Source organism: Lichenostomus cassidix, chromosome 13 (genome assembly GCF_008360975.1).
Source record: "Lichenostomus cassidix isolate B80296 chromosome 13, HeHo_3.0, whole genome shotgun sequence".
NCBI lineage: Eukaryota > Metazoa > Chordata > Aves > Passeriformes > Meliphagidae > Lichenostomus > Lichenostomus cassidix.
Window position 1 is genome coordinate 7,327,822 of NC_139494.1, and position 22,135 is coordinate 7,349,956.

At 38.6% G+C, this 22,135-nt stretch overlaps 1 protein-coding gene and 1 long non-coding RNA gene across 9 annotated transcripts in view; both read left to right on the forward strand.

The window, feature by feature from the left end:
- The window catches only part of GABRB2 (gamma-aminobutyric acid type A receptor subunit beta2), a 139,632-nt gene that overhangs the window by 65,784 nt on the left and 51,713 nt on the right, over positions 1–22,135 (forward strand). For all 7 annotated transcript variants that reach the window (XM_085073461.1, XM_085073462.1, XM_085073464.1 and 4 more), the window contains one exon: positions 9,096–9,178. In XM_085073461.1, coding sequence (XP_084929587.1) covers positions 9,096–9,178 — 83 coding nt within the window. The remainder of the gene's footprint in view (positions 1–9,095; positions 9,179–22,135) is intronic.
- Positions 16,443–20,454, forward strand: LOC146431146 (uncharacterized). 2 transcript variants are annotated; one of them, XR_014854881.1, is made up of 2 exons: positions 16,443–19,860; positions 19,942–20,454. It is a non-coding gene; the product is annotated as an uncharacterized LOC146431146 (long non-coding RNA). The 2 variants fall into 2 exon arrangements; XR_014854880.1 differs by having other exon boundaries at positions 19,949–20,454.

The following is a 22,135-nucleotide window of genomic DNA, read 5'->3' on the forward strand; positions in this document are numbered from 1 at the left end:
TTCAGGAATTATTGTTAAAGATTTGCGTTAAATCAAGGCTAACAAACTTTGTGAGATGTAATACCTCCCAATTACTGACACCCAATTCTTGTTAGCCTGTTTCACTGGGAATGAAAATTTGGCTGCAAAAAATAAAGGGAAATACAGCTGCAGGGAGAAGCCCTAAAAGTCAGAGATAGCATTCATCAAGGATGATTAAGGAGCACATGTCATTTATGTTTTATATATATATGTGTGTGTGTGTGTGTGTGTGTGTGAATATATTTGTGTTTCTTGTCACTCGTGATGAATATGACCACAAAATGGAATTAGTGGTGTTTTCAGGTATGGTTGCACAGCTGATTGAATTGTTGTATGTGTTTCAAAGCTAGTTTTGTTTCCTTCTTTTTAAATCATGCTTTCATATGCTTTGAGACCCACTCTATATAGGAAGACAGATACTTCTAAGTATTTCAAAACAGGGTTCCCATTTTCCTTTGTCTTTGAGTCCTAAAAGATGTGGTTTTCAAAGTATCAGGTCATGAACCTTGCAGTTAAAAAAAAAAAAAGGGGGCAGGAGAGGGGGGAAGCCAGTTTCTTATTGTTTCCTTTTAAAAGCTTTTACATAGCCCCTGGAGGTGCTGATCACGTGAGGATATGCAAACATGCTTGCAATTAGTATTGTGTGCATTGGCATTGTAGATGCAAGATAAATGTAGTATAGACAGTCTCATTCTCAGTGAAATATTATGTTCCTTATATTACATTTTGTTTTATCAGTACCAATGAGATACATATATATATATATATACACACACACACACACATATATTTACACACGCACAAATATATACATATATACACATGTCTATGTACTGCAGAATTTTTTGTTTTAAAAAATCTGCTGTGGTCATCACAATCTACCCATGGAGTTCCCCATCCCCTTATTGCCACAGGGGGATGAAGCATTACGACCTACTAACTACAAATAATGGTCATTCAATGAAATTAAAAGCGAACAGAGACATTAGTATCACTGTGCTGATCTGGCCAATGGTCCTGTCATTCATAAGCATAGCAGACATAAAGTCTGAGGGCTGTACTTGAGATGCTCTGGAGCTTTAAGATCATCTTTGTTATTTGTTTGTGTTCTCCCTTTATTGACAGGTGATGTTACAGTGGTATTTGAAAGGATGTCAGTAGGGTAAAATTATGTGTTTGGGTACGTGTCTCATACTCTGCCCTAAATATCAGAACAAAGCTGAAGTATTTATTTGCAAAGGTTGAGATATTGATCTTATGACAATAGTCAATTACAAGGATGTTTGGGTTATTGTACTGAATGGTTACAGGAGATTTAATCAGCTTGTGCAAGAGTAGTACAAAAAGGGAAATTTCTCATTCTCTTTTTTGCTTGTGGCACAGTGTTCAGCCTGCAAGATACATGAGGGAAGGTGGGGGCAGAGGAGACTTGGGCTACATCATTCTCTTTCTGATGTGCTTAGCGACTGCATGTGCTTCCAGCTCTCATGGGAAATGTTTTAAAAAATAGGATTATTTTCTATAGCTGTTTGCTAGTGGCTTATCTCTCAGATAGAGAATGAAAGAGGATGTGTTAGCCGAGGTGAGGAGGAGTACAAAGGAGTACTTTGAGTTGTGCAGAGAGCTCATTACAGCTACTATGGGTGAGGTGGCTGTGCTGCAGTGGGTTGGGTTCCTCAGGATGTGCTCCTTGGGACACACATCTGTGGCTCCTGCTTTGGGAGATCACTTGGCATGCTCTGTTCTTTTAATCTGGGTATCTGGTGAATGATAGTTTGTTTTGGGAGCTCTTTGGGGAGTAAGGAATGGGAAAACATCATCCTCTTTGTCATCAGGAAAAGCAGAACAAAACGAAAAAAACTACATTTGTATAAGACTTCGTCATGGGTGGAGGTGGCCTAGTGTGATGCTCCCAAAAAGTTTCAATACCTGGGGCACTGGAGAGAACCTAGGCAGTGGTGGAACTCCAAGGCACCAGTGGTAGCACATAATGATGTACTCGTGGATCTCCTCGGAGCAGGATTTTTCCCTTACTCATTCTCTATCATGGTGAGCAAATCACCCGTGGTTGTTTGTACCATACCACTTTGAAATGCTCCTGAAATAGTTTCTGATGCATTTTGGGGAAGGTCAGGTTGTCTGTAGACAGAAAATAGAAGAATTTAAGAAGTGAGTAAATGCTTCATTATTAGCTCTGGTGAAGTTCTGTCAGAGCAGAGTGAAGAGGAAAGAAATTGCATATTTGTGAGCTTTTCCTTTTTTGCTAGAATTGCAAACATATATAGTAGATTATCTAATGGGGGAAAAGGCATAGAAAGTAAATGGTGTAATTGAAATCCTACACTGAGGCAATGCAACTCTCCTTGCATTCTAGTCTGTGGGGATAAAAGTTTCTGATAATAACTGAGTTAGTAAGTAATAACTTCTGTTCCGCTATGCTTCTTACAGTATGCCTTCATGCTGACTCTTAACTGCCTCCCTGTTTGATTGGTTTCAAAGTGTGATTCCTGCTTTAGGACAGCAAGTGTTCATTTTACTTTTGTCTTGGTGTTTTGTAAGAATTTTGTGGGTTATTGCTTTGTTGTAAAGGTTGTTGAAAGAAACTCAATAATTTCAGGTCTGTGCTATAGGGTTTTTTACTGACTTTTTTCCACCTTTTTGGATCCGAGAGTAATTCTTCTTATGAAGAATCAACTTACATTTATTATTTCTATTGACATTTTCCTGTGGGAAATGAGCTGTCTGACTCACAAAAGCCAGAGCTTTGGGCTCTTATCTTACTACTTCTGTAAGAATTACTAAATAAGCTGCGATCATACAACTCAATGTGCCTTTCTTACTGAAGATTGTTTTGACTTTCACATTAAATTTTAACTGAAGTAAAACTTTTTTCCTTCAGAACAGTGAAAATACCTTCCACTCAGTTTCTTGGAATAGACAGCTAACGAGTAATATTCTTGGCTGGTGGCATTTTGTGAGAAGGGAGGATTTTGCAGAAATCAAATCCACAGAAACTGTGGATTAGGAACTTAATGAAGTGCCTGCAGTTTCTGTGTGAGCTCATTATCCAGAGCTCCTCACTAGCAGAGGGAGGTGCAGGTTGTTCAGCATCACAGCATCTCCAGGGAAGGCATTTCCAGGAACCAGCAGTTGCCGAAGGTTGGCTTCTGCAGATGTGGAGGTGAGGAGCAGAAATCTTGCTCAGACCCACACAGGAGAGCATTCAGACACAGGTGCTGGGGTGAAACAAGACACCCTGCTCTCCAGAGATGGCCTTGGGCCACTGTAGCTGTCACTCTGTTAAGCAGCCTGTGGGCTAAGCTCATTCAATTTTGCCTGTGAGAACTTGTTCTTCCCTATTCCTGTGGTTTTAGAGGCAGTATTACCTGCACAATCAGTGCTTTGAAGCAGTGCAATTTTTGTGGAGAAGATACTCACATTTTCCCTCAGTCTTCAGTTAATTAAGAACTGCGTCTTTATCATCCTGGAATAAAAATTGTTAATGTAGGGTATGTTTACAGTCCAATGGTCTCATCAGAGCTAAGCACAAGTTATTTTAGGCAGTGAGAACCGATTAAAAAAACCACCAAGTTCATGTGTCTCCTTAGAAAGTTCTAGCTCTCTTCCATAGTTTGAGAGAGTCTGTATTTAATGTGATGTAATATCAGAGCAACTGATTTAAAGATGTTTTGTATATATGATTTATTCCTTACAATGTGACTTGGATGGTAACAACATAAATTTTTAAGAGAAAGAAAGTGAAATAACGCACTTTTTGTTTCAGTAGTGAAGTAGACATGAATTTTTCACAACCAGAATAAGAAACATGTTTTGCAAAATAGTTGAAAATAAAACTTTCACATTTGTAGTGATGGTTAGGAAAGCAAAAGGACTATGAATTCTGGTTAAGTGGAGATGTACTAGCTCTTTATTCCAAGGTTGCTTGTTTCATACTACTCATCATGTTCGTATTGTTTCATTTTCTGTAAGTCCTGTAGTGTTTTAGCATTCTCCCTTTTATTTATTTCTTTTGAAAGAGAAAAGTGAAGTGAATGCTGAAAGACAAGGATACATTTCTTAGCAATAAAATATTAAAATTATGAAGTGCTCCACTGAGCTCTTCTGCCATGTTATATAGGTGTTATTTTCCAGAGAAGAACATATTACTTTGGAGAAAGGTTTGAATAAATTCAGTCTAAAGCTGAGGTTATTGTAGCAGAAGATTTTACTGCAGAGTGATGTGTGCTTTTTGCAGGGATTTAAATTATGAACATGATGTTATGGCTGAGTTTTGGACACTGACAGGATAGTAGGAAATGCTATCTCACTTAAAAAACAATTTATAGAGCTACATATATAGCAGTATAGCAGAAAATAGAATGGAACTCTGCAGCAAAATTCTGATTATTCTGAGACAGACATCTTTTACCATGAAATAAGATCCAAATTCTCTGGTTTTCCATGCCTCTTCCCTGCTGGCATGCAGATGGCACAATAGGCTGTACTTCAGCAGTGAAGTGCAGAACTTCTTCCGGAGAAAGATCAGAAGCATATAGATTTTAGTTTCCTCTTAAAAATCTATATGCTTCTTCTACCAGCAATCCCAGCAACAACAGAACTTCATGAGGGCGAAGTTTCTGAGTGTGTTCTGACTCTCTGTGTTTTATCTACTACAAAAGTTTTTTCCTCTCCTGAATTAGAAAATGTTTTAGTATCATATCCTTCATAGTCTTAACTTGTATTATGGTTATGCCTACTAGCTTTGAAAAATGTACTTAAAGCTTTCAGAGAGCACCTTAACATCCAAAGATTGCACACTGCAGAAAGAAGGGGCAAATACCTACATGTCATTAGGTAACAAATTCCAGATGGAGTAAGAAAAATGAGCTGTTGACACTTAGGTTGGAATACTCAGGAAATGTTGAGAAGTTATGTTAGAAGAGAGCATATTACAGATTCTGGGTAGCCTGTGCATATCATTTAATCTCAAAGAGAGACATTAACATCAATAAAACAGCTGTTCTTTTTTTCCTATAAAGCTATGCTGAGAAGCTCTATATGCTGTTTACAGTTGAAAGATTATAGCTGATTTATAGCTGAAAGATTTATAGCTGAATGTTTAGATTTAATATTGAGTTTGTAGAAACATCACTTTGTTTTTTGCTACAGCCAACTCTTAACCTATGATCACACAAGGGAAGCTTTTCTTTTCTGTGAATAAGCAGGGGGAAAAAGTTCTGTGTACTCTAGCAATAAATTGATTTTATTTAAAAGTAGATCTGTTAGTATGTCTAACAACTTCGACATATGTTTAAATCAAATATTATCATCCAGGTGAGAGATTTATCCCACTGATGTTTTGTTCCCAGAATTTCCGGGTATTTGAAATTGGTTTTGCTGGCTGTGCTGTCACAGTTTTTCCAGCTGTCATGCAGGAGGACCTTTTCCAAGAAGCAAAGGTGAACAGTGGGTTTAGCTGCAGTACATGATTTCAGTAACTAATTTAGAGAGTTCCTGACTCCCAGTCAGCACACACAGAATTCTTATCAAGTTGTCGATAAAGAGATTCCGTCTGTTATCCTTGTGAGCTCTCTGGATTGCCCTGATGTTGTTAATGAGGAGTCAGTCAGCTTTCAGCCACACAAATCTGAAGCAGCATCTCACACTGCTTTCAACAGGATATATGTGCCTACATTTAAAGAATTTGTCTTTGCATTTTCCTGGGCTTCGGTTCTGTCTGGCTCCACAGCATCATGATCTCTTGGAGCTAGAAGAGGAGAGGAGGGTGTTAGAAGTTTGTTGTTCTCGTTCTCTGCTCAGGAGAGTTCTCTGAAGATGTCACCTTCCTGCTTATCATTCCTGTGTCTGTCAATCTGTCAGCACAGGGCAGAGCTGCTTCCTTCCAGGGCAGAGATAAGTTTCTCTTCCTGCTTATTCTCCACAGTTTTGCAGAGCCACTGCAGCTCCAAGAGGGAATTGGATTCTGTCCATCTCCACATGTCATTAGCATTGCTCTCCTGTCTCCCAGCGCTGTTTTTTCTTCACTAGTGATGTCAGAACTGTTGAAGTTGCTATTTTGAATTTCAAATCCCACTTGAACTTGTCATAAAAGCAAAATCTATAGGATTTTGAGAAACTGTTCCCTGCATAGAACTGAAAAATAGGAACTACCGGCATTTCTGGGATAGTATTATAATATGGGTATTATTTTCTGCCTCACTTTAAGTTTGGAAGTGCTTAAAAAAAGTCCTTTATGGCCTTCACATTTGGTCTGGGAAAGGAATAGTGCCAGTTTCCAACTCTTACTTGAAGCATAAAACATTGCCAAAGATTTAGAGGTGAGCAGCTTTTTAGCTTTCTCAAAAATGATAGTTTATCTGAGTAATTTTGAATTATTGACAGCAAACTTTACTTTCCCTACCAGACAGTTGTGCAGATTTTTTGCAGTGTAGTTGTGCTTATTTTAACACACGAAGTTTTCTCTAGGTCTACTTCATAATACTTTATTTAGTCAGTTTTTGGTGCTTTAGGGTTTGCTTTTTGTGTGCTTCATAATCAGTCTACACTCAGAATATAGTTTATAAAAGAGGAAGATGAAAACTCATTTTCATTGTTAAAAATCATAAAATGTCACAAGGTTTCTCTTTCTTTAGCAACAGATGAAAAGATTATTGTATGAGGCAGTTCTGTGATGTCTCATTTCATGTGGTGCCTGAGTGCTCTTACTCTGTATCATCCCGAATGACTGCAGTGCCTTGAGTCACAGTGTTATTTTTTTTAAAAGCTTTCACTTTTTCGTTAGTTGTTCTCAAGGTTACATTATGCAAAATACAATGTTATATTTTTTCAACCAGTGCAGGCTGTATAAAAAATATTTTTAATCCTTTTGTGAAAATTGAAACAGCTCTGCTCTGGGAGGAGAGGCTTTGGGCTTGTTTCAAGTGTTCCCAACTTCTGAAATGAACTTCTTCCTCTGTCTGAAAAGGTGTGGGTCATGTCTCTTGCCTTTAAAAGTATTCCAAGGTGGTAATTCTTGCACTCTCTTGCTTTGGTAATTTGATTTAACTATTCACCATGAATTGCAAACCACTAAGAATTATCAAAAGGTAGTTTTGCTGTTTAAATAATTATGAAGATGAAAGAGAACTTCATCTACTTTACTATAAATGTGAGAAGTCAGGCTAAAAATATGAGGGAGGTACAAGGAGAGGAAAGGACAGACTTCTGGTTTCATTTCAATGGATTTGCATTATGGATAAGAAGGAACAAGCAAGTTGAATTAAATACATTATTCAAAACTTCTGTTTTGGCTTGATTAAATCTCTGGTCTACCAATAATTTTCCTTACCATGCAACTTTTTTTCTTTACTTTCTGGTGAGGTAGGGCATTGTGTCTTTCAGTGATTTGCTGATGTTCCCTTAGAGAGCTTTTATCCCAGCTGTCTGCAGCCTTTTTTGTTTTTCTTGCATCCAAAAATCTTACAGAAAGGTGTGAGAATTGTGAGTTCTCCACTCCATCAGTAAGAACAGACACTTTGCTGAGGGCAGCACAGGCTGGGGGTTGTCCCTGTGTGGAACCCCTGGATGATCAGGTAGACTCTGGTAGGAAGTGTTTAGTGCAGAGAAATCTCTGAGAAAACTTAGCAGTCACTCAGATTAGTATTTCCCATGACTCTTTTGTGCATTTAAACCTTGGCTGTGAGTCTGTGCTCTACCTTTTCCTCTGTGAACTGCTGAAACTCCTATGAAACTCCTGACTGTAATGTACACGTAGCTGTGGAAATACTGAGGAGATCAAAGCAACAAACCTCCCCACAAAAAAACCCAAACATAACCAAACAGAAAACATGAGCAGTAATTTTGTTCTGGTCTCACTATACCTTTCCTGAAGTTTGCCCAAAAATAATCAGTCTTACATTGGAACAGAGGAATTTCTTTGATTTTCCTTTGAATTTTAAAAAAACCAGAACCAAGTATGAACTGCCAAGAGGTTGTTTGTTTTTTTTTTTAAACAATATGTGCTGCTGCTTGTTCCGTTTGCATTTGCTATCAACAAACATGTATTCCTCAGCAGTCAGATTTTGTTAAAAGCTGCAAGGCTTTCCCTGAGAGGAGGCAAAGGAGTCTCTTCCCCACTCCAAAAGTCTTTCTTGTGAAGCATCTCTGGTAACCCACACTGATTAAAAACATTATATTTTCCAAAGCAATTCTGTGAGTACCCCTGTATGAAATGACGAAAGAACTTGATGCCAAAAGATGTTCCTCTTCTCCAAGAGAGCAATGAGATAGGACAGTGAGGATACTAATGAAGATTCCTAAGTGCCTTGCAGAAATGGTTGCTACAGTCAATTCTGAGTGAATTTTGACCAGGCAACTGTAATTTTCTGCCTCTGATTAATGCTTTTTAGGTATTTAAGGAGAAAGAATGAGGTACATCAAATGAAAGAGTTCTCTGAAGTTTTTTGTCAGAACAAAGAATGTACAAGAGGTTTTTAAACAGTTGTTGAACATTCTAAATATCTGCCATAAAAGGCCAATAACCCTCATACATGAGACAGGATTTTGAGATGGAAACTATTGGTCACCCAATCTCTCATTAATACCTTGGAAAGACATTAGTCCTGTAATGTCTTACAGTGTTTGATATGCTGTGGCTGTTCCATCTACTCCACCTTGGGTCCCATTGTGGAGATCCTCATCTTGGATTTTACAATTTGAGCTGATTCATTTGGTCAGCCTTTCAGCTTGAAGAAATCTTGTACAGTTGGCTGCTGTCCAATGCTCTCTTCTTTTTAATGGTGTGGAAGGAGGTTCCCCAGGTGCTTGTGCCAGTCAGCACTGCTTAACACACAGCAGGAAAACCTTGTGTCCGGGGAAGCTGTGCAGGACCACCAGAATGGGTGACCTCCCTGGGAGAGCATTAGTTACCACCAAGCAGCAGACATGAAATTCAAGCAGAACCAGGCAGAGCATCAGTTCTGTGGAAATACAGTTTCTTCCTTCAGCAAAGCAAAGTGTGACCAAGGGAAGCTTGGAACAAGGCACATTAATAAACTGTTGTGTTTCCTTTCCAGAATTACGACAACAGCTGCTTGTATGATGGACCTGCGGAGATATCCGCTGGATGAGCAGAACTGCACGCTGGAGATTGAAAGCTGTAAGTACTTCTGCAAATCCTACTTATTCTGTGGTCAGCTGCTTCCCAGATTTTGTTTCTGTTGGGTTCTGTTTTTTTCACGTTTTGTTCGGGGTTGGGTTTTTTTCCCATGCTACTAACCCAGTTGTCTTTCTGTCTGATGACGTTTAGATCCTTGTAAACACATGCGAAAAAAATAGCTTTCCAGATGGATTAGTAATTTGTGGCACAAGGATTAGCAAAAGTTATTCTGTGTTTTGATGGACAATTTACAGCTTTAAAAGTCTCATTCAAATGCCTTGTTGGAGTTCATGTGAGGAGCACAAGGATTATTATCAATTCTTTATCCTCCTTTACTGCTGAACTATGTGGCAGCTTGTTTCCATTTATAAATAAAGGCAAGAGGTTAGAGTTGTCCTTGAAGTAGGTGTTTTGTGGGTTTTTTCCTAACCACTGTGCTGTAGTTAAACTTCCAATGCATGTAAACAGTCTGTTTATATATCTTGATTTAATGGCTGGTGTGTCTGTTGAACTTCCTATGTGGATAAAACTTGTGACGTAAAACCTCCCTTTTCTCTGAAAAGAATTCGTGATCACTTTTATAACGACAATACTGCAAGCATGTTATTTGACACTCTAAGATATCAGAACTCTCAAGATTAAAGTCACATTTTAATATACAGGACACAAGTACGTGTATTTTTCAAATAAGGTCTGTATTATGAAATATGTGGGATTTATGTGTTTAATTTGTGCTACAGTCTGGTAAGAAAGAACTTGGTATGGCTGAACTTCTGTTTGAGAAAGCGTTTAAGAATATACTTTACATTTGTGTCCAAATTTCATTCATTTTACTGTAACTTCCAGATATGCTAAAATCCTTGTGACACTGTTGCCTGAAATAATTTCCATGCATAAGTAAGCAGAGTGAGACTATCATTAAAATTCTGTGTATTGATATTCACAAGCAGCAAATGTAATGATGGACTTTGCTCTGAGAGTGGATAAAAGCCAGTTTGTTTGGGGGTTTTTTGCAGTTATTGATATAATTGCCATTGATAGCATTTGACTCGGAATCTCATACCTGCAGCCATACTAGACAGCCATTATATAGGTGGCATATGTATTAGGCTGATTTGAATGTGCAAAACTATTGGCATAATTCAGGTTTACAGAGATTTTTATTGAGAATGTTTTTGCTGTGACAGTGTCTTTTAATTGTTCTTGTAGCAAGGACCTGGAATTTTTCTCTTTTCCAATTGTGTGTGTAAGGTGGGAAGATGGAGAGTCAGAGGAAATCCTTTCTGTTTTACAGCATTGTTTAAATGGCCAACAAGGTCTTGCCATGTCTCTGCATGGCTGGGATGACTAAATCTTAATGGGATTCACAAACTAGATATTCCCTGTCTCTCATCCTTTCAGAAACCACTCTGGAACATATTCCCAGCAAATATGTGTCAGGTCAGTCTTCACACAGTATAGAATACTCAGTTATGTCTCTGCTTATTAATGAGAGCACTTGTTCTTATTCAGACTCAGAATGTGAGACTTGGAACTTGAAATTTCCCCTTCATCTGATTTGGAGTAGAGGTTTGCTGCAGATAACTTATCTTTCAAGAAACAATCCTAAAAACCAGAGTACTGAGCTCTCAAAACTGTTGTTCCTCTTGGTATGAAAACTCAGTGCTCATTATTTCACAGAAAGGGAGGGTAGGAGTTGAATTTACCCAGGTTATCTATGGATTTGTGAGCTCTGTTGCAGCATCCCAAAGATTAAATTGATTTAAATCAGGATACTGTGTGTAGCTAGCCTGTCTTTCACTGCAATAACAAAGAGCATTAAAGAATATGGATAAAGTAACACCTGAACTGTGTTTTGAAGCACTGTCATGATTGGTCTTCATCAGGACAAAATGACATTTATGAAAACCTTTCTGTCTACTCTTCATGAATCACTTCAGTCAAAAATGCTGGTAGGGAGATGGACAGGGTGAATAAGATGGAGAGTGACTTTCTGAGTCATTCAGTGCAGGTGCTGAAGTCACGATCCCATGTACAAGGTGGTTAAGCTGCATGCTTGAAGAAGGTTGGTTTCTTGCCCTACTGATCTTGTTGGATGCCTGTTTCACTCCTCTCTCGTAGTGGTTAGCTATGCTATAAATTCTACCTCAAGTGTTTTCATGCCTATGAAGGCATGAAATTAATACTCACTGCTTGGGCCAACAGATCTTTTTTAATTCAGTGTCTTTTCCAGCCCTCCTAGGACCTTCATAACATGTTTAATGAAAACACTTGTAGTTTCTCACACGCTTCATTTCATGAAACTGAATATGCCAGTCCGTTTTAGCTTTCTCATGCAGGAGCATGTTGAGAGAAATGCAGAGCTGGCATTCATTAGGAATCTCATCCCATAAACAGCATCCCAGATGGAATCTCCGTTACACTGTGGCATTAATCCTGCCCTTTCTCCAAGAGCCATCTCTGCCTTTCTTCACAACTGCATATCACAGGTGACAGTCTTTCCTGGAACAGTACAGTAAAGTCTTTCCCTTCCTCACTGCTTTTCCAGCAGTGAGTTCTTTCTAGCTTTTGGTAGAATTTTTTTTGCATAGTGCTGAGAACACATGACTTGGAATTTCATAACACTGTTCACATAAATCAATGTTCTTAATATTGCTACAGTCCTCAAGGTTATCCAGTTCTTGTTCTGTTTGTTCCGTTCATCCTTGGTCCTAACAATGCCTACAGATTTTGTTTCATTAGAAATTTCATTAACACACAAATACCAAAAAATATTAATGTCAAGAAGGAAGAGCTTTGCAGTCATTCTCTGCACTTAGCACGACCTTTCAGTGCAGTACAATTTCCTACACACCTTTTACAAGCTTTACTAATTGTCTTAGTCTTATACCAAATACTTCAATGAAATTCAGTTCAGATATACTTACTTTAAAAAAGGAGTTATTGTCAAGTCAGGTTATTTGAGTTGTCATGACAGATTTTTGTCCCATTTCAATACATTTTAACCTCTCTAAAGTCCTTCCATTCTTTCTCTTCTTCATCCTTTTTTTCCTCCCCTCATCCTCTTGCTGATGCCAGAATTGAATGCCTTCTTAAATTCCTGGGCTACTTTTTTTTTTTCTTCACCTCATCATGTTTACTGAAATTTGGGGCCAATACCAAGTTTTTGTTAGCCTAGATTTGCATAAATCTAGATAAATTTACAAATAAGAAATTCTGGTGGAAAAGGATTGTGTATAAAATATGAAACATGGCGTAGAGAGGGTGATAATACCTCTTAAGATAAAACAGAGCATTTTTCCTATTTCAGTCTAGGACATTCTTAGTGAGATGAGATGCTGAAAGTGTAAGAGAGGACTATTCCCCATAAGTTCAAAAAGTATCAGTTTTGAGAAATTAAATCCCCTTTTTTTCCATGTATAGCTAGTTGCACTCATCTGTCGCTGTTGAGCCGCTAGCAGAGAAAAGGACCTAAGTTCTCAGTGTGGCAAGAAAGAGGAAGTTTATTATTTTGATTTCAATATATATAGACTTTTCAGAGGTCGCCCAGATTGGTCAGCCAGAAACCTCCCCCCAGGCCTGAACTGTCCAAATCTTGAGACACTGTTTTAAAAACATCTAAACTTTATCTTTGTTTATAAAACACAACGGAATGTTCTCACGAGAAAGACCTGTGCTAGCCACACTCATCCTTTAAAGGCAGGAGCTTGTTGAATGTTCAGTTTTGCTATGTTGCTTCTAAACCTGTGGGCCATGCTTCCAAGGGGTTCTGCTCTGAACTATTCTATTTTTCCATTTCTTTTGTTATTCACCAACATTCTGAACAGTAGTATTATAATACCAGAGGGAAATCAGTTTTCCTATGTATTCATCTTTTAGTTTCTCAACTTGCAGGCAACAGAGAGCTTTTTCCTTTTTAGTCGCATATTGACTTGCCTCAGTAAATACTTCTCTGTTCCGCACCCTACCTCTGCCACTGCAGTTTGCATTGCTGAGTTTCTGATGATTCTCAAGAATAATTTTGTTTCTCTGCTCTTTCCTGCCTCTCTGGAATTGTAACTGTTGAAAGGAATGTCTCAGCTAATCAACCATAAGACTAGTGGGAGTTCAAAGGCAAAAGGAAGTATAAAAGAGTTTGATGAAAACTTCATATTCTTAAAAACTAATAAAATATCATATTGCACATCCTCTAGCATAACAGAAATTATTGTGATTCTTTTGAATATTTTTAAATGCAATTGTTCAAGATTCATCTGGTACATCTGGACCTTTGTCCATCTCAATTATGCAGTGCCACTTAAAGACAAAAATTTACTTCAATTCCTTCTTATCTTGTTTCATAATATGTTTGGCCTAGCTATATTTGTTATACTGGGGTAAAATTCAGAATCTGCCTGCCTTGTGACAGAGGTCTTTTTTTTTTTCTATTTTTTTTCCATTTCTTTGTTGCTGAGGACCAAACAGGAATGCACTGAGTTTCTACTCAGAAGCCCTTTGCACAGCGCATTACAGATGTGGCATTGAAGCAGCACATCAAAGCCCTGCTGAAGCCTCAGCAGACAGGGAGCTCCCCACACGGATGTACTGACCAGAGAAAAGCCTGCACAGGCGGGAAGGGGGGACTGCTTTGCTGATGAATGAGAAATTATTGTTTTCAGGACATTTCATTTATGGGAAAGTCTGGGGTGTTTGGAGCAGAAATCTTTAGATTTTTATTTTTTTCTGCTTCATGACAAAACCACCAGAGAAGCTGTATTGGTTTGAAAACAAACCAGTGGGAGATCACAAGTCAAGATTGAAATTAAAAATAAGTGAAATAATACAAGGAAAAGCACTGACAAAGTCAGATACAACCTAACACCCTGTTAGGATGGTAGTAGCAGTCCAGCCGAAGTAGTCCAGTTGAAGCAGTGATCCTGTGAAGGTCTAGTCTCCAGCTGAAGGTCCAGTGGTAGCTCTTGTCCTCTGGGAACCCAGTAGACAGGGCTAGCTCAGGCAGTTCCAGGGCCAGGTTATATCCAGGTGGGAACACCTGGCTCCTCCCTCCTGGGCAGAGCATCCCACAATGGGATGAGATAAGTCCATGAGTCACACGGTGGGTCCCTGATGGCCCATTGTCTGTCATCTGGGGATGGGTCATTAGCAGGTGATAACAGCCAACGGCCCACAGCTGGTGGTAATAGAATACTTAAATACGTCTATATTGCAACCTAGGACAGAAGCACAGTAAGTTAAAAACTTCCATTCAGTAAGAGAGGCTGGAAAAAGTCAGAAACAGTCAAAAGAGTATCATTGCTCCCAGTGGCAGTGCAGCCCAGTACCAAACACTTTCTAATCAGATCATCTGTGAAATCTCATCCACAAGAGAAACAGAAGTCATCTCTGTGTGCTCAAGGTGACTTTACCAGTACTTTTAAGGCACTGAAAAGAAATCAAAGCAGCCTTTTGCTGAAGCCCTGAGTACTCTGCAGATGGCTGATCTCGTCATTGATCAAAGCTGTAATCAGGTCACACGGGACAAATGGTGGAGCTCCAGGAGCTGACCAGGCAAGGCTTTTCTGGGTTAGAGGTGAATTTGTTTGATGCCAGGCAAGAAACTCTGCCGATCCCCAGGGATGGGGTGTTCAGCATGGGAGGATACCATGGGAAAGCATCACTTCCAACAATTGCACAGCAAGTGGAAACTTAAACACATGCCTCTTGGGCCACTGACAGCTAGAATTTCAAAAGTTGTTAATTTTTTTCCTTCTTTTTTTCAAACTCAGTGTTTGAAACTCACCATCCCCTTTGTCTCTTCAGCTGAGTCTGTTTTGCACTGTGGCCCTTGTAGAGAGGGTATTCCTCTATCAGCAGAAGGTGTTCTTATCAAAGCACCCCTTTTTCCATCTTGTTTATCATCTCCACGTTCAGATCTCATTTGGATTCTGTGCCAGTTCAACCTGTACAGCACTGTGTGTGGAGAAGAGACATGGCTTGTTTAGCAAACAGTGAGGAATTCCACTTCTGTCCATTGCCATTTTGGCACCATCAGTTTTTAGTGTGGCTTGCTTGGGACAGGAACTTTGTTCTTTATTTGTCCTCAGTAATTTCATCTCAAGCATGCTGAAAGGAGAAGAGGTATAATTTCAGTGGCATAATGCACGCTGAAAATGAACAGGAAATCCTTGACTCCTCTTCAGCATGGAGATAGGATGATTCAGGAAGAGCTAAAATAGTCCCCAGCGGTGGATGATTCTTCTGGGGATTCTGAAGAGGGGAAGGGAATTTAGACTCCCCATCAGTGCATGTGATCAGGGTGGGCTGTGTACAAGGGAAGCAGTGTTTGTAAGGTTTTGATCACACACACCCCCACACCCAGCTGGGGACTTCAGACTGGAGCTCAAATAACACCCAAGATATATTACCCTACAGGTAGGCAAGAGGGAAGTATTTTCCTTCTGTCATTACATCTCAGTACATCTTTGCAGCAGTCTGCATCCTGAGAGCTCTGGTAGCAGAAACAAGATGATGTTCTGTTTGCAAATGAGGAAGGAATTGCACAGAAGTTCTGCAGCAGACTCTTAATGCTTTCAAGCAACCTGGAGTTAGAACTAAAAGGGAATGCGGTGTACAAATATCTAATCTGTGCCTATCAGCCCCAGATCATGCAGGCAACACAGATTTCCACAGAGAAATTCATAATTCATAGATTTAAATGCTTTTTTTTTCTTTTTTATCGTTCTTCAGTTGAGTATGGAGAATATATAGAATCATAAAGATGCAAAACCAAGTGCATATGGTTTTGAAACTTCTAATGCATTTTGTCTTATCTATTCAGTTTGAACAAGATTAAATTTGTCCTTATTACAAATAATCCAGCATTTTATCAAGGTTTTATTGGAAACAAAAAGGGCCCCGTTCAAAGAATTCATGTTCAGATAATATCAAATGTGTCTGCTAAGGTTTGGGGAAAAAAATTACATGTCCAGGAACGCACCTCTGATGGTGCAGAAAGATATTTTCCAAAAGAATATATTTCTAACAGAAGCTCTCATAATCTTATATCCAGTAAATTCTGTGGAAGTATGGAAAGCTGATGGGTTAGCACTTTACAGTCCTGTTTTGAGAAGGTATGAATTTTACAAGGTAAATATTCACTTTTCTTTTTTTCTTTGGGTTCTCATACTTTAGGCAAATATTTTTCTGTAGGTCTGCTATTCTTTTTAAATACCTTTAAGAAAAAGAAATATTTACAAGTGCTAATAGAAAAGACATATGTGATATTGTTACATATCTTAGGTCTATTGTACTGTATGATCTGAGATGATACTTGGTTTTTATTATTTTTGTTGAAGTGCACGTGTGGTTAGGTTCTTGTAAAAATTTTTACTCGACAATTTTAAGGGATGGAGGTTCCACTGAAAACTAATAATGGATTATTCTCCATGGTCTCAGGTTACTTTTTCAGTCTATTGCCTTCTTCAAAATGAAATACTTTCTTCAGCATGCTGCAGCTTTTATGAAATGGTAATATTTATCAGGGGCTGGAATCCCTTGACCTCAGGTCTTTTGTTCTAGAAGACAATGCAAACTGTGACTATCAGGCAGTGATCACATATCTGGGAAAAGAAGTGAAATATGTTTCTACAGTCATTTCATTTCCTAAGATAGAGTGTTTTTTCCCTATATCCCTATTTTTCCCAATTTCCCTATATCCCTATTTTTAACTACAGTTGTCCCTTTTTTCATTAATTAGATACATTAAAGAATAAATTTATATTTTTTTAGATGAGTGTGCAAAACACCTAGGGGCAGGAGGGCAGTGGTTTGAGTTTGTTGTCAGCCTGATCTGTATTTGCCCTTGGCCACTGATAACAGCAACTCAAACAGTTAATGCCAATGCTCTTGCTAATGCTGTTCAGCTAATGCTGAATTACTTCAGTGGGGGAAGGATAAGAAAATGAATATTTGAGTCATTGCAAAACTGTGGATTCAGATGAAATTTGATAAGCCATTTTGTCCTGTTGACAAAACAGCAGCAACAAACAAAATGGGATCAACTCTGGCAGTGTCCCTTCTTTCCCCATGGACAGCAGTCGCAGTGGGGTGAGATGTGACAATGCTCATTAGCTTCCTTCTCTGGAAAGAATTCCATTTGCTGCTTGTGGAGCAAACCAAAGGACCAGACTGGTGAGTGTGCTTTGTATTTGGGTCACTGATGCTGGCTCATCTGGCCTAAGTTTCTCGTATAGGAATTGGAGATTTATCTCTCAAATATGAGCTTAACCCTCCTCAGTGGGTCCTGTTAGGAAATACCTGTGTTCTCCATCAGGGTTGGGGGTTTTTGTTTGGATGATTTAGTTTTTGTTTTTTTCCAAACTCCAGGATTTTTTAACTTTTTCTTACTGATGCTCAGATGCAAAATATTGCATCATTGGTCACTGAACAGGAAAACAATTTCATTGGTTTTGTTTCAGCAAGTAGAAGCCAGAGTGAATAACAAGATCATTTGTTTTGATTATGACATTAGATTTGGGTTGAGGAAGGGTTGACCTTTCATGTAGAGAAGCCTGGGAAACATTTCACTTCGGTGGAATAACAGAGAAGAAATTGAAATAGAAGCAGCATTTTCAAAGTTAAAAACTACGATCTTTTCATGCCTTGATAATACCTTTCTAATGATGATAGCTTTGTGAAACAAGTTAATTTTGTTTTCAGTTGCTCAAGTTATTTGGTACTGGTAGTCCAGACTCATCAAATTCCACATGTATTTAGCAAAACCAAGCTCCTTTCTCTTACTGGATGCACATTTTCCTATGTCTTAAGTTTATATACTGAATTCAAAGTTAGTATGGCTTATGACAGTAGTAATTAATTTTAAAAGAATTCAGCCTGTTCAAAAAATGGCCACCTCTGTGGTCAGACCAAGTTACTCAGGGCTTTGTCCAGTCTGGTCTAGAAAACCTCCAAAGATGGAGATTGCAAAACCTCCCCAGGCAACCTGTTCCTGTGCCTGACAATAACAGTGAAGAAGTTTTGTTGAAGTTTTCTGTCTGATTTATCCTGTCCTGCAATGATGCATCTGCACCACAGAGTCAGCAATAAGTATTTCTGTTACTGATTTGAAACAGAACCTGAGTGCTGTGGGACCTGCATTGTGAAAAAGTAAGTTATAAGTCATATTGCAAAGTGAGAATACCATGAGAATGCTCTGAATAAATCAGCATATTGTTCAAGTAGCCCTGTTATTTAAAAAAGGCATCTTGGAGTTAAACTATACAGTTTTTCTCCCGTGTATGGTCTGGTCTGGTATAATCTGCTCCATTTCTCTTCTAGGTACTATTCCCACCATATAAACTGAAGTGCTTCTGTCACTGCTTGTTATGGTTTAAAAACTCTCAAAACAAGAGTTCTTTTCTCCTGCATAATGATCTCAGAATTTTCATTATGTTGCTTGGCTCGGTAACACCTTTTCTGTTACATGCATTTAAAAGGCAATTCTCTATATTCTGTGACTGTACAGCATACAAGTTGTCTTTACTGGCTGTGGAGCACAGATATGAATAGTCAGCTTTGCAGGAATGTATTGGAAATGCATTTGTTCAGGCCACAGGTTTGGAACTTGTGGTGTGTCATATTTCCACTCCTCAGCTGCAGAGCAGTCCACCATGTGCATTTTCTGTCACACGAGCCTGTCTCATTTTGTGATTGATGTGCCACTGCAGCCAGAATTTGAGATGTTACCTGAGCCCAGCCAGTAATCTCCCATAAAAACAGGGTAACATAACAGGAGAAACCAGGTGGGAGTCAGTATTTGGCTGTATGTGTAAGAACACACCTTTCCCCTCTGACATGATGTGAGCTGGTGCTGTGCAACATGGAATATCACCTTGTGACAGTAGGAGTCTGCAATTGCATGAGTGGAGTCAAGGACTGGGCTGAATCCTGGAGCTTCATTGATGTGGGAAAGCTGATTATTTCAGTATTTGGTGGGTTTTGCATAACCTCACACGTAAAATCACCACTGGTAAAATCACCACTTTTGAGCTGGTTTTCTTAAACAGTTAATTGCCAGTCTACATACATTAGAAGTGAATATTTGTCCAATATCAGACACAGCTTTGTTCAAGGCAAACACCTATTGTGGGCTGCTATGGGAACAGCTCCATAAAAGCACAGCAGGCACCTGAATCTGATTGTGTGGGAGCCCTTCAGTGGAAGTCAGGGGACTCCAAGGAAGCAAGAGTTTGTTCTGCTGAGCACAGGCTGGAACAGTCATCCCTCCAACAGCTGACTTCTGCAAGAGTGATCTGCACCAAAATGTTACACAGATGACCTGAGTGATTCTGGAATGCTGGTAAGTTACGTTTTTGCTCCTGAATGATGACTTTATTCCTTTGGAGATTTTTTTTGTGTTTGGGCACTTGTAACCTGTTCCTGACACACAATCAGGAACTGTTTGGGGGAAATTCTGTAAAGGGGCAAAGAGCGCAAAGTAGATTTTTATTTTACATTTCACCTATGGTCACCCTCTGTCTCCTTGTCTTTGCAGAGCAAAAATGAGTAATATAAAGAGTAGCATTAGTGACTCCTATCAGAATTATTGTCCTAGGGATGCTATCCATGCCCAGGAACTTCTCATTCTCCACGTACAGCTGACATGAACATGCATCAAAGTGCTGCAAGAGCAATGTCTTTATGCTGTAAGTGGTTTTTGTTGCTGTAGCATGGTAGGTAGTGATGGAACTGCACATGTGCTAACTATAGTATTGCTTTCCTTTCAGGTTTCAGGAACAACATTCTTCAAGTCCTTCAGTTCCACAGCATTATAGGTAAATGCATGACACTTTTTTCCTGCAAAATCAACTTGACTTCCTATCAAAGCTGCTCTCTTGCTGTCCAAGAAGAACTATCTTTTACTTATCTCTATTTTTATTTCTTTCTGGGAAGGTGGTTTATTCATTTTAAGGAACTGGGTTTTACATTTTGCTATGATGGCAGAAAAGTTGGCTTCTCACTATGTTCAAAATTAACATTCACCCTCTAGTGTGCCATTGCCTTCTCTTTTTTTCTCTTTTGCTCTCTTTCTCTCACTTTCTTTATCTCTTTTTTTCTCTTCCTCTTTTTTCTCATTTTTCCCCCTTTTCCCATTTTTTCTCCTTTCAATGACCCATTATGTACTGCTGATAATACTGTAGAATTGACTGTAAAGGTGCAGGAAACTTGCTTTCCTTATAGAAAGTACAAGGTGCTTGCTAAATATGTTAACTTTCTTTAAAAAATAAATTTTTTTTTTTACTTCTGTATCTGTGTGTTTCATTATGAGTGTAATGGAATTATGAACACAGCAAAACATGGGAAATTTTTGAAATCTGCTGAGGGAAGATGACTGTGAGATCTGAATGCCTGTCAGCTAATTTTTCTATTTTTACTGACGAAAATTTTATATTAAAAATATTATACTTTTTGAGACAATCTTTATTTTGGATGGGGATTATTGAAAGTGATACAAATATAAGTAGCATTTGTACTATGCACATTCCTGTTAATTTGTGCTGCTGAGTGATCCATGAACACATTTTTAGTCACTTTTTTTTTGAAAATAAGTCTTTGTAATGGAACAGTGAGTTCCTATTTGCACATATTTACATATGTGCTAGCTCTGACTTGGCCTTGAAACTGTACTCAGGGACACTTTGTTCTATGGCTGGATGCCAAATTGCTTTTGATTTTAAAGAATTTAAAAAATATATTTGATAAATTAGGTCAATATGCCTATTACAAATGGTATGGCCGTAACTTTGCCAAACATTAAATTGCAAAAACAGTGATGTAATTATCATTTAAGGATGATTTTATAGTTGTAATAGCTATATATGAACAGGCATCATAATGTGTTTTCATACTTTATATCTTAGAATGATGTGCTTTTTTACTGAGAGCTCTCTAGGCTGATTAAACCTGCACTTTTTTTCTGGGTATGAAATGTGCTGTTGGAAGATGAGGTTTTTTTGAAAGGGCTGCTGCACTTGTCTTTCTGCTTGAGCATTAGCCAGTACCTCCCTCCGAGTCAAGCTCCTCTGCCTCCTTCTGTGAGTTTGTTTCTTCTTGGACTAGAAAAGTGTTATTGTGAATAAATACTGAGACGTTAGTATGGCTGCTCTGGAAGTGAGGAGGATGTCAGGTTATATAGAAACAATGTAATTTTGTGATTTTTTTTCTCTCTTACTGGGAAAATACAGTGGTTTGGAATACAGCATGTTTTCCTTAAACACAAGGCAACCTAGAGCAGCTGTTTGTTCTATGTGGTTTTGTTTTTTATTTTTTTTCAAGTCCTTTTTACCTTCAGGGATTTGGATGATTGTGGCTAGTATTTTAGCCAGAAGGTAGAACACAGCTCACTGGGGAGACTCCAGCTGGGACTGAAAATACAGCAGTGTTGGTTCCTCGTGTTTGAATCAACATGAGGCCTCTTAGCGAGCCAAAAATGAACTCAGTCTGTAAAAAAGGAGGCAATACCTTGTGTTAAGGGGTATAATTCTGTTATTACTAAATTTCCTAACTTGCTGATGCATTTTGGCTATTCCATGAGTGTCTGACCTTCGAAGAAGTAAGCTCAGCTCTCAGCTCAAGCGCTGTCATCCCTAGTGAATTCAGAATAGATTGCAAACTGCTTCCATAGGAAGGATGAATGTAAGCCCTAAATAATTATGAGAATGATGACTAGGCAAGCCTTTTAGTTGGATCTTTCCTTATCTAAATTGTTTTTCCAATCATGATAAAAATATCAAAGTATGCTGTAAAAATATCTGAGCAAAATATCAGAGTCAGTTGCACAGAGGAAGATAATTAGGAGATAGTGTACATCTGTTCTTACAGAATCAAAGAAGGGCAGATGAGCTGATGTGGAGCTCTGTGTACTTTAACCTGGACTATTTTCAGCCCCTTGGATGTCTCAGATTTTGTCCACTGCATTGC